Source organism: Pongo pygmaeus, chromosome 14, assembly GCF_028885625.2.
Source record: "Pongo pygmaeus isolate AG05252 chromosome 14, NHGRI_mPonPyg2-v2.0_pri, whole genome shotgun sequence".
NCBI classification, from domain to species: domain Eukaryota; kingdom Metazoa; phylum Chordata; class Mammalia; order Primates; family Hominidae; genus Pongo; species Pongo pygmaeus.
This window is the reverse complement of record NC_072387.2, coordinates 31,521,409-31,538,323: the sequence shown is the minus strand read 5'-3', so window position 1 is coordinate 31,538,323 and position 16,915 is coordinate 31,521,409. Positions and strand designations below refer to the sequence as shown.

General features: G+C 38.5%; 2 protein-coding genes across 4 annotated transcripts in view; one reads left to right on the top strand and one right to left on the bottom strand.

The window, feature by feature from the left end:
* Window positions 1–16,915, top strand: part of LOC134738006 (uncharacterized) — a 347,768-nt gene that overhangs the window by 326,755 nt on the left and 4,098 nt on the right. The window lies entirely within an intron of this gene.
* The window catches only part of LOC129011231 (ankyrin repeat domain-containing protein 26), a 71,579-nt gene that overhangs the window by 52,013 nt on the left and 2,651 nt on the right, over window positions 1–16,915 (bottom strand). For all 3 annotated transcript variants that reach the window (XM_063650649.1, XM_063650647.1, XM_054445980.2), the window contains exons 2-5: window positions 13,305–13,375; window positions 2,711–2,801; window positions 215–243; window positions 48–120 (exon numbers count right to left, since the gene is read on the bottom strand). In XM_063650649.1, coding sequence (XP_063506719.1) covers window positions 48–120; window positions 215–243; window positions 2,711–2,801; window positions 13,305–13,331 — 220 coding nt within the window. In that variant the 5' untranslated portion in view covers window positions 13,332–13,375. The remainder of the gene's footprint in view (window positions 1–47; window positions 121–214; window positions 244–2,710; window positions 2,802–13,304; window positions 13,376–16,915) is intronic.

The window sequence follows — 16,915 nt, the reverse complement described above, 5'->3', positions numbered from 1 at the left end:
TAATGTGCTTCTTTCCAGAGTTAAATTTGTATTGCAAAAATTTTTACCTGATGTGCATGCTTGTACATCTTTCATTCCGACTGCCTGGTTCGAAACATACTCTTTCATTTCAATCTTAGGCTGAAAGGGTTTTGAGACAAAATGATTAATAAGTAATATATATTTCATATACTATGTGGTTAATAATTAAAGATAAATATAGAAAAGTAATTACCTTCAAGTGATGATATTGCTCAAGAGAATCTGGAAGGCAAAATGGACATATAATCAATTATATATAAATATGATAAATCTAACCATACACTCAGAGTTAGTATCAAGCTTAATCTTAGTGCTTCGCTTTAAAAATAATGAGTTTAGATTTAGGGGTGCATTTCTTTTGTCAGGACAACAACATAACAGAAATATCCTGAAGAAAACTAAGAAGATAGGTTGAATAAAACATGCAGTTAACATTTCAAAGGGAAGATTCTGATTCGAATATCTGTAACTGAGAGAAAAGTATGCACACAACCATGTGTACATGCTGAGGAGGAGAAAAATGATCTTTAACCAGAGGAGCAAATCATGACCCTGGGCAGATAAATGTCCAAGCTGATGGTAGAACGCTATAGTGTGTCTTTAATGTGACACATCAGAATCATTTATACCATTCTACTACAAGCGTTTATCATGTCCTTCAACTGGTCCTAGAATGCAGGAAGCACACAGTTGTCATGACAGTTCATTTGAATGTTTAATTCATTTCTCATCAGAGAAAGTGTTCTGAAGTGATTGCTTTGGATCCACACTTACACAAAATAGTTCATAAAAATCTTCATTTTTTTTTTTCATACCTACTTGGGCTTACTGATAGGTCTACATTTCTTATATCCTCTAGTTTAGCCATCTTAAGTTTTTTGATCCACTCATGCAAGAAGGTATATAAAACATGTCTAAAAATAATGTGTAAGAAGCTTTCAACATTGAAATATTAATAAAAAATGCATTGCTACATAATTATTAGTTACTACTGACCTTTTATATACCAAAATGGGTGTAATATTTATGTAAAGTAATGCCTTTTGTATTTGAGGAATAAACTTTGTAATTTTTTTGTTTCTAAACTTAGTTTGGGTTGGCATATCATGTCATCCATGATAAACTTTTACAAAACAGTTATCCTATTTAAAAAACCGGCTGCCTTAAAGAAAAAGCAGCCAAAGCTCCTACATTTAACTTTACCTCAGTTGATTAACTCATATGGACAAAACATGCATCTTTGATGTCTGATAGTTACAGAGAGAAGAAATTAGTTCCTGTGGTTTACCCCCATTCTAGCACTCCCTCCTTCCAGTAATTCCTGGAACAGCAATCACCTAATCTTCCGTTTGAGTGCCAATATACTGCAGCCATCAGAAGTGAGAGCTCTCAAGTTTCCCTATTATGAAATCCAAAATGATCTAGCCAACTTCTTTCTTTCCTCCCTCCTCCTCCACTCACAATTCCTCTTCCTTTGCAAAAGTAATCTCTACATCTGTTGTCCTGATTCTGACCCTTCTGCCTTCTTTTGATGGACTATTCCCATGACTTCTCTTCTCTTCACTTAGCAGTGGGATCTTCCAGTGATGATTTCTATTTCTTCATCTCTTTCTCCTTCCCCTCTGGCCAGAGACATGCTCAGAAATAAAAGGAAAATCATGCTTTCCCTTAATCCTGTTATGTCTTGAGTGGTTATCCAAGGACTCTTCTTCCAGATTTCTCTAAAGGCACAGCTATACCCTTGCTACTCAGAGTGTGGTCCTAGGACAACAAGGGTCGGCATCACCTGAGATCTTATTAGAAATGCAGAATCGCAGACTTGTGGAATCAGAATGTGCACTTCTAACAAGGTCCTCAGCTGATTTGTTAAAATTTGGGAAGCTCTGATCTATACTCAGTGTGCTCCCACATTCCTTAACCTCAACTTGCCCTTTTGGAACCCAGCCTCAAGCTCCACCCTATCACATCCTCCAAATCTAAGCTGCATTACAAGTCGTAAGGTTCCTAATGAACTTTTTATCAGGCTATAGCTCCCTTGATCTCTCCATAACTAATCCTACCCTCTTCTTTCCAATGCTCTTCTTTTGGCCTCTAAGATACTGTCCCATGAATAAAAACATTTTATAGCACATTAAATTATAGACATGTAATTTATGCATGGCTGACCATGCATTACATTCCTCTATCGCAGATAAAACATAGCTCTGCGTGGTCAGGTACCTCCATCCTTAATGCATTCCCAAAAGTAAGGAAAACAGCAAGAGTGGCAACATTTTGCTTGACTTCTCTGACAAGTTTCAGTACTGGAAGCTCACTTTATATTCTCCTCAAATAATTATCTTACTCTATCGCCCTTCATTGCATATATCTGTTTTTTTTCCCCTCATTTACTCCCTGTACTCTCTGCCTTTTCACTCTTCATTCCTTCATTTACTCTTTTCTTCTTCCTTATTTTCTGACTTTCCTCAGGTCTTAGAGTATCTTGAATTGGAACTAATGATTCAGCTCCTTTAGGCACTCTCAATTAAATCGGTTGCTAATGTCTTACAAAATATACAACATATCACTATTTCACTTCTCTTTTTTTTGACTATGCACTTAATACCTTATTTTCCTTGGCTACTAGAACATAACAGAGCTCATGTTTTTAAACATTCTGTCAAATTTTTAAACAAAATACAGTTCTTACCTTCTTGTTCCTTTATTGTAATTTTTCCTCTTTGACCATCAGCTCCAGTTAAGCGACTATCATATTTCCGTGGAACATTCTCAAAGGTAGTCTGTTGAAATTATAATGAATAATGAGTTTCAGTGAAAAAACAATGAATTTCTCAATATTTCCTAAACATGTTTTGAATTTCCTGATTTAAAAGCAATGAGACCTAGAAGGAAAGCATGTGTTGAAAACCAAAATATTTCAATAGAGAAACTCATACACGCTCTCCAGATCAAGCAAAACTTTTATCTCCATATGGCTATTGACACTGTAAACTGAACATAGAAAGCCAAAGGAAACACAGTGACAGACACAATATTAGCTCTTGTGTATATTTCAACAAGGAACTAACTTCAAATACCTAACTCAACTTTGCGTTCACTACCAACAATAAGAGGGCATTTTAAAAAAACACACAATTGGTATAATACTTACAACATTCATATTTAAAATATTTCTAATTACATAAATGATCTTAGTGTTAAAATAAGATACTCGGCATGATAGGTAACTTCAGGGTATGTTATGTTGAGTGTAAGCAGAACATTGTCAAAGCTGCTTTATTTAGGTAAGGAAGGGCTTGGAAAAATCAAAATATTTTTGGCAAAATTTTTACTGACAGGAAAAATGGCAAAATAGTAAGAAGCCTTTTCTTTATGCCTTGTTTAAATAAAAGCAAGCAAATATTAGATATCGTATGCCATTCTTTCCTGATTAAGAAATAACTTCAAGAAAGTATAGCAAGAGTTAGTAAAAAGGGAAGGAGAAGAACATTTATTATGAAGCATCTAAACAGTCCCAGGTTCTTATTTACACATTCTCTTTTCTACACATTCTAATAATACACATGAGGACGAGGATGTTTACCATACTTCCTGCTTTTTGGATGTTGAGAACAAAATGAAAAACAGATGTGACCCATTGTTCTCTCTGTCCAGAATATCCTCCTTCTAGACTTTCACATGGCCCGCTGCTTCTTGTCCTCTAGTTGGCAGCTTAAATGTCACACTCAGAAAGATCTTCTCTGAGAACACAGTTCTACTCCCATTCCGGCCCCCATCCTAACTACGCACTTCTTCAATGTGCCGTAACCTAACATTCTCTGTTTTCTTTATAGGAAGCACTTATAGTGACTTAGAAGTGTTTGTTCTTTACTTGATTTTCTGCTCTTACTATACTCTATCATAAGCCTCATCTTGTACATTCAGTGTCTCACTGCCTAGCACACAGTCAGTAGTGAAGAACAGAAATTCCTTCAAGGTCAAAAACACTTACAATCTCATCGGAAAGGTCTCAAGTGCCAAATCACTAGATTCCCTTAGGATATTCCCAGTCATAGTCTGCTGAAACTTAACATAAACCAAAGTAGAAATCGGCATGCCTGTTCTAAATTTCTTTTTTTTTTCGGCACTACTGCCATTTCATCGTTCAGGTTTACAAAAAGAATCCTCAATATTTACTAAATCACTGAATCCCACCGTGATCATTTTGTCCTACATTTGTATACATACTTCACAGTTTACAAAAGGATTTCACATTTCTTCCCAAATTTGTTCATTAGACATACTTAGGAAGTAATATTTATGAGTGTCATTCTTATGATGTTAACTACAGTAAGGTACATGGAGAAGTACAGATCTATATGGAGACTTTTGGTCATAGGATACCCTTAAAAATACTGATTAGAATTTATAATTTTTTTGTAAGTATTTCTGTAATAAAGACTTCAATTTTCTTTCTACAAAATAAGACATTCATTCAGGTAAACATGGTCATCTACCACTATGTGAAAGCTGGAACATTATTACTACAGAGAGATAAAAGAGAAAAGAAATGTTTCATCAATATTCCACCAGGAGAAAGCATAGGAAATCAAAATTATAAAGAGTAATGTTCAACCTGAAAAGATATATTTAAAAGAGCGTAGGTTGGGGCTAAAAGAAAGCTTAAGAAATTTTCATGTAAAATCCAAATCTGAGCTTACAGTTAGAGAATATTAGAAAATATACTGTAATCTGCTTTCCTACTGATGACATATTTCTAATTTATTTCCTTCTTATTTATAACATATTTGCTTAATTCATGTGAACTTATATCCTAAACTTTAATTTAAGCCATATTTTGGAAATGCAATAGATGTTATTATTAGATATCTTGTGCATGTTATACTACCTATAACATTCTATTATATAGAAATTTACTTGTCTGTTCATTTCTTCATGTTCAAAAATGATTAAAACGCTTCTTACATGCAAGACTTTAGGTACTTTAGGATACACAAGAATATGTTTCGTAACATTCAGTAGCTCACAGTAGTGCAGGACCTTTAAAATGATTATGTAAACAATGAAATACAAAAGCTTCTGAAATTTGAAACTTTAAACTATGATACAAAGATGGTCTGTGAATATTTTTTACAACTACAGGGCAAAAAGTGTTTGAAATTAAAGTATTACCACATGGTTATTAACAGTCTCTGCTTCTGGAGCTGGTTGTCACTTGAGGAAAAACATGTATGCTCAATTAGATGAAGAGTTTTAAATATATTCTTCATAGAATGGCTTAGGAAACACGTGGGAATCTCTCTGTAATACAGATTTTGAGACAGAAATTTTAAATTTCTGAATTTCCACATTAAAAGAAAAACTAGGGGGGTGGAGCCTGTGGGCGGCAAGCCACCCAGGTGCTGAGGCAAAAGACCGAGGACACGAGCTTTTCCAGTGTAATAAAATATAAAACAAGAATAGTTATACCAGATATAGATCTTAGATATGATTATATATGAATATCATTAATCATTAGTTGGTAGCAATTACTCTTTATGCCAATATTACAATAATCCTTGCTCTATAACCATAACCTAGGAAAAGCCAGGCCATACAGATATAGGAGCTGAGGAGACACAGTGAGAAGTGACCAGAAGACAAGAGTGCGAGCCTTCTGTTATGCCCAGACAGGGCCACCAGAGGGCTCCTTGGTCTAGCGGTGACGCCAGCGTCTGGGAAGACGCCCATTGCCAAGCAGACCATGGTCTAGCGGTAGGATTAGTGTCAAGGAAAAACACCCACTACTTAGCAGACCGGGAAAGGGAGTCTCCCTTTCCCTGGGGGAGTTTAGAGAAGACTCTACTCCTCCACCTCTTGTGGAGGGCCTAACATTAGTCAGGCCCACCCGCAGTTATCTGGAGGCCTAACAGTCTCCCTGTGATGCTGTGCTTCATTGGTCATGCTCCTAGTTCGCCTTCATGTTCCATCTTGTACACCTGGCTCTGCCATTTAGTTAGCAGTAGCAAATTAGTGAAAGTACTAAAAGTCTCTGATAAGCAGAAATAATAAAGTAAACTCTTTCTCTCTGTCTCCTCTCTCTCTCTGCCTCGGCTGCCAGGCAGGGAAGGGCCCCCTGTCCAGTGGACACGTGATCCACGTGACCTTACCCATCACTGGAGATGGCTCACACTCCTTATCCTGCCCCTTTGTCTTGTATCCAATAAATATCAGTGCAGGCTGGCATTCAGGGCCACTACTGGTCTCTGCGTCTTGGTGGTGGTGGTCTCCCGGGCCCCGCTGTCTTTTCTTTTATCTCTTTGTCTTGTGTCTTTATTTCTACACTCTCTCGTCTCCACAAACGGGGAGAAACCCACCGACCCTGTGGGGCTAGACCCTACAGAGCTAAGATGGCCAAATAGGAACAGCTCCAGTCTACAGCTCCCAGCGTGAGCGACGCAGAAGATGGGTGATTTCTGCATTTCCAACTGAGGTACTGGGTTCATCTCACTGGGGAGTGTTGGAAAGTGGGTGCAGGACAGTGGGTGCAGTGCACCGAGCGTGAGCCGAAGCAGGGTGAGGCATCGCCTCACCTGGGAAGTGCAAGGGGTCAGGGAATTCCCTTTCCTAGTCAAAGAAAGGGGTGACAGACGGCACCTGGAAAATCGGGTCACTCCCACCCGAATACTGCGCTTTTCCAGCGGTCTTAGCAAACAGCACACCAGGACATTATATCCTGCACCCGGCTTGGAGGGTCCTATGCCCACGGCGCCTTGCTCACTGCTAGCACAACAGTCTGAAATCAAACTGCAAGGTGGCAGCGAGGCTGGGGGAGAGGCGCCCGCCACTGCTGAGGCTTGAGTACGTAAACAAAGCAGCTGGGAAGCTCGAACTGGGTGGAGCCCACCGCAGCTCACGGAGGCCTGCCTGCCTGCCTCTGTAGACTCCACCTCTGGGGGCATGGCATTGCCAAACAAAATGCAGCAGAATCCTCTGCAGACTTAAATGTCCCTGTCTGACAGCTTTGAAGAGAGTAGTGGTTCTCCCAGCATGCAGCTGGAGATCTGAGAATGGACAGACTGCCTCCTCAAGTGGGTCCCTGACCCCCGAGTAGCCTAACTGGGAGGCACCCCCCAGTAGGGGTAGACTGACACCTCACACAGCCGGGTACTCCTCTGAGACAAAACTTCCAGAGGAATGATCCGGCAGTAACATTTGCTGTTCACCAACATCCACTGTTCTGCAGCCTCCACTGCTGATACCCAGGCAAACAGGGTCTGGAGTGGACCTCTAGCAAACTCCAACAGACCTGCAGCTGAGGGTCCTGACTCTTAGAAGGAAAACTAACAACAGAAAGGACATCCACACCAAAACCCCATCTGTACGTCACCATCATCAACGACCAAAGGTAGATAAAACCACAAAGATGGGGAAAAAACGGAGCAGAAAAACTGGAAGCTCTAAAAATCAGAGTGCCTCTCCTCCTCCAAAGGAACGCAGCTCCTCACCAGCAATGGAACAAAGCTGGATGGAGAATGACTTTGACGAGTTGAGAGAAGAAGGCTTCAGACAATCAAACTACTCCAAGCTAAAGGAAGAAGTTCGAATCCATGGCAAAGAAGTTAAAAACCTTGAAAAAAAATTGGACGAATGGCTAACTAGAATAACCAATGCAGAGAAGTCCTTAAAGGACCTGATGGAGCTGAAAACCAAGACACGAGAACTACTTGATGAATGCACAAGCCTCAGCAGCCAATTCGATCAACTGGAAGAAAGGATATCAGTGATGGAAGATCAAATGAATGAAATGAAGAGAGAAGGGAAGTTTAGAGAAAAAAGAATAAAAAGAAAGGAACAAAGCCTCCAAGAAATATGGGACTATGTGAAAAGACCAAATCTACATCTGATTGGTGGACTTGAAAGTGACGGGGAGAATGGAACCAAGTTGGAAAACACTCTGCAGGATATTATCCAGGAGAACTTCCCCAATCTCGCAAGGCAGGCCAACATTCAAATTCAGGAAATACAGAGAACGCCACAAAGATGCTCCTCGAGGAGAGCAACTCCAAGACACATAATTGTCAGATTCACCAAAGTTGAAATGAAGGAAAAAATGTTAAGGGCAGCCAGAGAGAAAGGTCGGGTTACCCACAAAGGGAAGCCCATCAGACTAACAGCTGATCTCTTGGCAGAAACTCTACAAGCCAGAAGAGAGAGGGGGCCAATATTCAACATTCTTAAAGAAAAGAATTTTCAAGCCAGAATTTCATATCCAGCCAAACTAAGCTTCAGAAGTGAAGGAGAAATAAAATACTTTACAGACAAGCAAATGCTGAGAGATTTTGTCACCACCAGGCCTGCCCTAAAAGAGCTCCTGAAGGAAGCACTAAACATGGAAAGGAACAACTGGTACCAGCCACTGCAAAAACATGCCAAATTGTAAAGCTCATTGAGGCTAGGAAGAAACTGCATCAACTAACGAGCAAAATATCCAGCTAACATCATAATGACACAATCAAATTCACAAATAACAATATTAACCTTAAATGTAAATGGACTAAATGCTCCAATTAAAAGACACAGAATGGCAAATTGGATAAAGAGTCAAGACACATCAGTGTGCTGTATTCAGGAAACCCATCTCACGTGCAGAGACACACACAGGCTCAAAATAAAAGGATGGAGGAAGATCTACCAAGCAAATGGAAAACAGAAAAAGGCAGGGGTTGCCATCCTAGTCTCTGATAAAACAGACTTTAAACCAACAAAGATCAAAAGAGACAAAGAAGGCCATTACATGATGGTAAAGGGATCAATTAAACAAGAAGAGCTAACTATCCAAAATATATATGCAGCCAATACAGGAGCACTCAGATTCATAAAGCAAGTCCTTAGAGATCTACAAAGAGACTTAGATTCCCACACAATAATAATGGGAGAGTTTAACACCCCACTGTCAACATTAGACAGATCAATGAGACAGAAAGTTAACAAGGATACCCAGGAATTGAACTCAGCTCTGCACCAAGTGGACCTAATAGACATCTGACATCTACAGAACTCTCCACCCCAAATCAACAGAATATACATTCTTCTCAGCACCACACTGCACTTATTCCAAAATTGACCACATAGTTGGAAGTAATGCACTCCTCAGAAATTATAACAAACTGTCTCTCAGACCACAGTGCAATCAAACTAGAACTCAGGATTAAGAAACTCACTCAAAACCGCTCAATTACATGGAAACTGAACAACCTGCTCCTGAATGACTACTGGGTACATAACGAAATGAAGGCAGAAATAAAGATGTTCTTTGAAACCAACGAGAACAAAGACACAACATACCAGAATCTCTGGGACACATTCAAAGCAGTGTGTAGAGGGAAATTTATAGCACTAAATGCCCACAAGAGAAAGCAGGAAAGAACCAAAATTGACACCCTAACATCACAATTAAAAGAACTAGAGAAGCAAGAGCAAACACATTCAAAAGCTAGCAGAAGACAAGAAATAACTAAGATCAGAGCAGAACTGAAGGAAATAGAGACACAAAAAACCCTTCAAAAAATTAATGAATCCAGGAGCTGGTTTTTTGAAAAGATCAACAAAATTAATAGACCACTAGAAGACTAATAAAGAAGAAAAGAGAGAAGAATCAAATAGATGCAATAAAAAATGATAAAGGGGATATCACCACCGATCCCACAGAAATACAAACTACCATCAGAGAATGCTATAAACACCTCTACGCAAATAAACTAGAAAATCTAGAAGAAATGGATAAATTCCTCGACACATACACCCTCCCAAGACTAAACCAGGAAGAAGTTGAATCTCTGAATAGACCAATAACAGGCTCTGAAATGGAGGCAATAATTAATAGCTTACCAACCAAGAAAAGCCCAGGACCAGATGGATTCACAGCCGAATTCTACCAGAGGTACAAGGAGGAGCTGGTACCATTCCTTCTGAAACTGTTCCAATCAATAGAAAAAGAGGGAATCCTCCCTAACTCATTTTATGAGGCCAGCATCATCCTGATACCAAAGCCTGGCAGAGACACAACAAAAAAAGAGAATTTTAGACCAATATCCCTGATGAACATCGATGCAAAAATCCTCAATAAAATACTGGCAAACAGAATCCAGCAGCACATCAAAAAGCTTATCCACCATGATCAAGTGGGCTTCATCCCTGGGATGGAAGGCTGGTTCAACATATGCAAATCAATAAATGTAATCCAGCATATAAACAGAACCAAAGACAAAACCATGTGATTATCTCAATTGATGCAGAAAAGGCCTTTGACAAAATTCAACAACACTTCATGCTAAAAGCTCTCAATAAATTAGGTATTGATGGGACGTATCTCAAAATAATAAGAGCTATCTATGACAAACCCACAGCCAATATCATACTGAATGGGCAAAAACTGGAAGCATTCCCTTTGAAAACTGGCACAAGACAGGGATGCCCTCTCTCACCACTCCTATTCAACATAGTGTTGGAAGTTCTGGCCAGGGCAATTAGGCAGGAGAAGGAAATAAAGGGTATTCAATTAGGAAAAGAGGAAATCAAATTGTCCCTGTTTGCAGATGACATGATTGTATATCTAGAAAACCCCATTGTCTCAGCCCAAAATCTCCTTAAGCTGATAGGCAACCTCAGCAAAGTCTCAGGATACAAAATCAATGTGCAAAAATCACAAGCATTCTTATACACCAATAACAGACAAACAGAGAGCCAAATCATGAGTGAACTCCCATTCACAATTGCTTCAAAGAGAATAAAATACTTAGGAATCCAACTTACGAGGGATGTGAAGGACCCCTTCAAGGAGAACTACAAACCACTGCTCAATGAAGTAAAAGAGGATACAAACAAATGGAAGAACGTTCCATGCTCATGGGTAGGAAGAATCGATATCATGAAAATAGTCATACTGCCCAAGGTAATTTATAGATTCAATGCCATCCCCATCAAGCCACCAATGACTTTCTTCACAGAATTGGAAAAAACTACTTTAAAGTTCATATGGAATCGAAAAAGAGCCCACATTGCCAAGACAATCCTAAGCCAAAAGAACAAAGCTGGAGGCATCACGCTACCTGATTTCAAACTATACTACAAGGCTGTAGTAACCAAAACAGCATGGTACTGGTACCAAAACAGAGATATAGACCAATGGAACAGAACAGAGCCCTCAGAAATAATGTCACATATCTACAACCATCTGATCTTTGACAAACCTGAAAAAAACAAGAAATGGGGAAAGGATTCCCTATTTAATAAATGGTGCTGGGAAAACTGGCTAGCCATATGGAGAAAGCTGAAACTGGATCCCTTCCTTACACCTTATACAAAAATTAATTCAAGATGGATTAAAGACTTAAATGTTAGACCTAAAACCATAAAAACCCTAGAAGAAAACCTAGGCAATACCATTCAGGACATAGGCATGGGCAAGGACTTCATGTCTAAAACACCAAAAGCAATGGCAACAAAAGCCAAAATTGACTAGTGGAATCTAATTAAACTAAAGAGCTTCTGCACAGCAAAAGAAACTACCATCAGAGTGAACAGGCAACCTACAGAATGGGAGAAAATTTTCACAACCTACTCATCTGACAAAGGGCTAATATCCAGAATCTACAATGAACTCAAACAAATTTACAAGAAAAAAACAACCCCATCAAAAAGTGGGCAAAGGATATGAACAGACACTTCTCAAAAGAAGACATTTATGCAGCCAAAAGGCACATGAAAAAATGCTCATCATCACTGGCCATCAGAGAAATGCAAATCAAAAGCACAATGAGGTAACATCTCACACCAGTTAGAATGGCGGTCATTAAAAAGTCAGGAAACAACAGGTGCTGGAGAGGATGTGGAGAAATAGGAACACTTTTACACTGTTGGTGGGACTGTAAACTAGTTCAACCATTGTGGAAGTCAGTGTGGTGATTCCTTAGGGATCTAGAACTAGAAATACCATTTGACCCAGCCATTCTATTACTGGGTATATAGCCAGAGGATTATAAATCATGCTACTATAAAGACACATGCACACGTATGTTTATTTCGGCACTATTCACAATAGCAAAGACTTGGAACCAACCAAATGTCCAAAAACGATAGACTGGATTAAGAAAGTGTGGCACATATACACCATGGAATATTATACAGCCATAAAACATGATGAGTTCATGTCCTTTGTAGGGATATGGATGAAGCTGGAAACCATCATTCTCAGCAAACTATCACAAGGACAAAAAACCAAACACCGCATGTTCTCACTCATAGGTGGGAATTGAACAATGAGAACACTTGGACACAGGAAGGGGAACATCACACTCTTGGGGCCTGTTGAGGGGTGGGGGGAGGGGGGAGGGATAGCATTTGGAGATATACCTAATGTTAAATGACGAGTTACTGGGTGCAGCACACCAACATGGCACATGTATACATATGTAACTAACCTGCACGTTGTGCACATGTACCCTAAAACTTAAAGTATAATAAATATATATATATAAAAAAGAAAAACTAGAGGTGAGGTCTTCTTATGTTGCCCAGGCTTGGTCTGGAACTCCTGGACTCAAGTGATCCTACTGCCTCAGCCTTCCAAGGAGCTGGGACTGCAGGCATGTGCCAGCATGCCCAGCTACATTTCCACAATGTTATTGGAGTCTAATTACAGAACCAAGGACCAAAGAGAGAAAAAGTGTCCTACTAAAAACTGTGTCATCCCACAATAAGCATCCAAGAAAGTAAAAGGAAACCATATGATATGTGCTTTACAGTTTTGGAACTGAAAGACACCAGGGACATTCTATGGTTACTATAATGAGTAATTGAACCCATTAAAAGGTATTCAGGCCCAAGGATTATAAAGATCACAATAGTATGACTGAAAAGTTCCTGTGAGAATACTCACCAAATAAACGCTGACCATATTTTAAATTTCCTCTACTGTGGGACAGCTTTTCCACATACAGTTTTCCTGTCACCATGTATTTCCCAGTTCATGCCATTTTTCAGCCCCCAATTCCTCTAAGTATTTAGCACCCTTTCCCATTTTCCAAAGAAAAAAAGTAAAGGCAATTCAAATAGTCATATTTCTATAATACTTATTTTTCTGACCAACTATTCCCCAAGACCATAAAACTATTATAGGTAGACCGCAGTCACAGTTGAAGAGTAAATACTATGCAAAACTAGATTCAGAGCAAGAAAATTTATTTCACAAAAGAGCACTTTACCTTGGTACTATCCAGAGTTCATCATCTATTGCACTTTACCTTGGTACTATTCAAAGAGTTCATCATCTATTGAAAGCCATGAGTCACCAGAACTCTGTTCGTTGCACAGTCTAAAGAGAAAAACATACAAGAAAAATGAGTGAGTTCATTTCTCTTAAAAAAAAAAATTATTTGTTTTGTGTCTGGGTATCACCCCCCCCAAACAAAAACAAAAACAAAAACAAAATCTGGGGAAAGGTCAGCTATCTATACAATAAATAATATTTCTTAATATAATTAAAATTGGCCTCTTTTTCAAAAAGATTTTAGTTACCTATTTCTGCCTCCACCTTTCCCAACCTATGAAATGTTCGATGAAGACTCACCCTTAGTTCCTTAACAAATAGTGACCGGCAATATATTGGCAGAGCCTGAGAATAATTTGTCTTCAGAAGTGTCTGTCCTGAAGGCTGAATTCAATATCCAATTAATGAGTGACGTAACCTTTGTTACCTGAACTGGAACCAACTGATCGCTTAAAACAAGGTAGAAAGAGACACTGTGTCTTCTCCATTACCTGTCTCTGGTTCAAAGGCTAATCTGTGCCACTAAAAAATGGCAGTCTTGGTTCTTCAGCATGGAAACCGCTTAAGTAGGCCCTATTGCTGCCCTTTACCCTAAAACAGTGTAGACAGTTCCCTGAAATGTCTGAAATGCTTGACAGCTCAATGTACGAAAGTTAAAGGAACAAGTGTCTATGTCATTATTGGAAATATGCTTTGCAGAAAGATTAAAACCTTAACAAAGATAAACTTTAATTATGTTCCCTGCGTAGGTCCTGCCTAGTTCAGCTCCACACCAACTAGCAAGCCCTTGAGAATCTTCATAGGTGCTCTGAAACCCAAGGAGAGAGACTGCTGGAAAAATAGAGTCCTGAAAGCTGTATCTCTGTTTTTCCCAATTGCTATCTCAATATCTTCTTTCCTATGGGCTCCTACTTACAGATCCCTCTAGGACTCAATGACGGTCTCCAACATTGAAATCTTCCGTGTATGAAAGCACCCATTCCAAAAAATGGGTTCAAATGACCAAGAGTAGGAGCTATTTCCCTCCTTCCGGTAAACAAACTACGTGTAGTCTCAGTTATCTGTCCCCAGTACAGACACGTTCCCAACTACCCAAGTGAATTAGTACAACCACCTTGGAGAATAGTTTTGAAGTTCCTGAAAAGACTAAGAATAGAATTACCATGTGATCTAGCAATCCCACTGCTAGGTATAAACCCCAAAGAAAGGCAATCGGTATATTGAAGAACTATGAGCATATTCATATTTATTGAAGCATTATTCCCAATAGCCAAGATTTGGGAAATAACTGTTCATCCATAGAAGAAAGGGTAAAGAAAAAGTGTTACATAGACACAATGGAGTACTATTCAGGCATAAAAAAATGAGATCTTGACATTTACAACAACATGGATGGAAATGAAGGACATTATGTTAAGTAAAATAAGCCAGCCACAGAAGAACAAAGTTTGCATGTTCTCACACATTTGTGGAAGCTACAGATGGAAACAATTGAACTAAGGGAGATAGACAGTAGAACAATACTTAGGAGGGGCTGGGAAAGGTATTGAGATTGGGGGAGGGTGGAAGTGGGGATGGTTAACTGGTACAAAAATATTTAGATAGGATTAATAAGATTTAGCGCTGGATGGCACAACAGGGAAACTATAGTCAACAATAATTTATTGGCTGGGCGTGGTGGCTCAGGCCTGTAATCCCAGCCCTTTGGGAGGCCAAGGCGGGCGGATCACGAGGTCAGGAGATACAGACCATCCTGGCTAATACGGTGAAACCCCGTCTCTACTAAAAAATACAAAAAATTAGCCGGGCATTGTGGCAGGCGCCTGTAGTCCCAGTTAATCGGGAGGCTGAGGCAGGAGAATGGCGTGAACTCGGGAGGCGGAGCTTGCAGTGAGCCGACATGGCGCCACTGCACTCCAGCCTGGGCGACAGAGCGAGACTCCATCTCAAAAAATAATAATAATAATAATAATTTATTGTATATGTTAAAATAGCCAAAAAGTATATTTGGAATATTGTAACACAAAGAACGGTAACTGCTTGAGGGGACAGATATACCCATTTACCCTGATATGATAATTATGCATTGTATACCTGTATCAAAATACCTCAGGTATCCATAAATATATTATGTACACTTGCTATGTACCCATAGAAATAAAAAATAGGAAGACAACCCAAAAAAGAACAGCGAAAAAAAAACAGCTGAGATAACAATGACACATTTTTACCAAAAAACTATTCTTACTTGGATTTCAGAAAACTTTAAGCCAAAGAAACATCAAAATTCAAATGAATAAGCATGGCTCATTTTATTCAATATTTTGATTTATATGATATATGTAAATCAGATATTATCAATGATTAATATTAGTCTTTAAGACTGTTATAAGGGAGTGGGTTATGACTACTATCAGGTACTATGCTCATGGCGAGAGTGATGCGATCTGTCCTCCAAACTTTACCATCACTCAATATTCCCATGTATGATATCTGCACATGTGCCCTCTGTATCTCAAATAAAAGTTGAAATTAAGAAAAGAGAAACACTGTTATAAATTTTCAAAAGAATAGTTTAAAGGTTATCTTTTACAACTTTCTACCTTCAGAAATGCTTTTGTTTGAAAGGAGGGAGGAAAAGCTTCAACTTAGATTAAGTCCTAATAGTCCAATTTTAATTCTCTCAACTTGCTCAGACTGGGTAGGTAAACATAAAGTTTTTAAGCTTGGAAAGGTCCTGAGAGAGAGTAAAATACATAGTGGGTATTCAGGTCACATTTGGTGAATAAATGGATTAAAAGACTACATAAATATATTTGAGGAGTTCAATATTTTTACAGAAAACTCGTAAAGATAAGTAACATTTGTGCAATAGAAATGATTTATATTTGCTATTTTTTATTTTCATAAGGACACCACTAAAATAAAATTATTAAATTATAATTGTTTGCATGTATGTAATAAATCTATCCATAATAAAAGACATGTATATGATAAAGAGTATACACAATACAATCTACCAGCACAGATTAAAAGATTCCCTCTATTTCTGAGAGGCTAAACCTTGGCAGAAGATACCAATCCACAAAAAAAAATTAATAGAAAGCAAGAACTTCTTTTTATCTGTTCAAGATTCATATTCCTGTTCTTACCTAGGATTATTTCAGTAATAATAAACTTTCACTAAACCTGCTATACATGCTCATTGTGGATATCACAATAATAAAAAGGAAAATAAATCACCTATAATACAAATGTCACAAAATAACAAAATTTTATCACATTTTGTGTATACCTTCGGCTACCACAAGACCATTCTGTTTGTGTGTTTGTATAAACAAATCGATTTTTTCTCACTTCATATACCAAAGTACATCTTCCCATGTCAACATGCATCCATGTCTATTGCTACCTTCAGTAGTTACATATAATTTCATCCTATGGATGCACTGAAATTTATTTATAAAATCCTTTATTTGCCCATTTCCTTAATACATTGCTATTGGAAGCAGTGCTGAGAAAAATGAATTGTATGCATCTCTAATTATTTCCTGAAAATATTTTAGTATAACGGAATTAATGAGT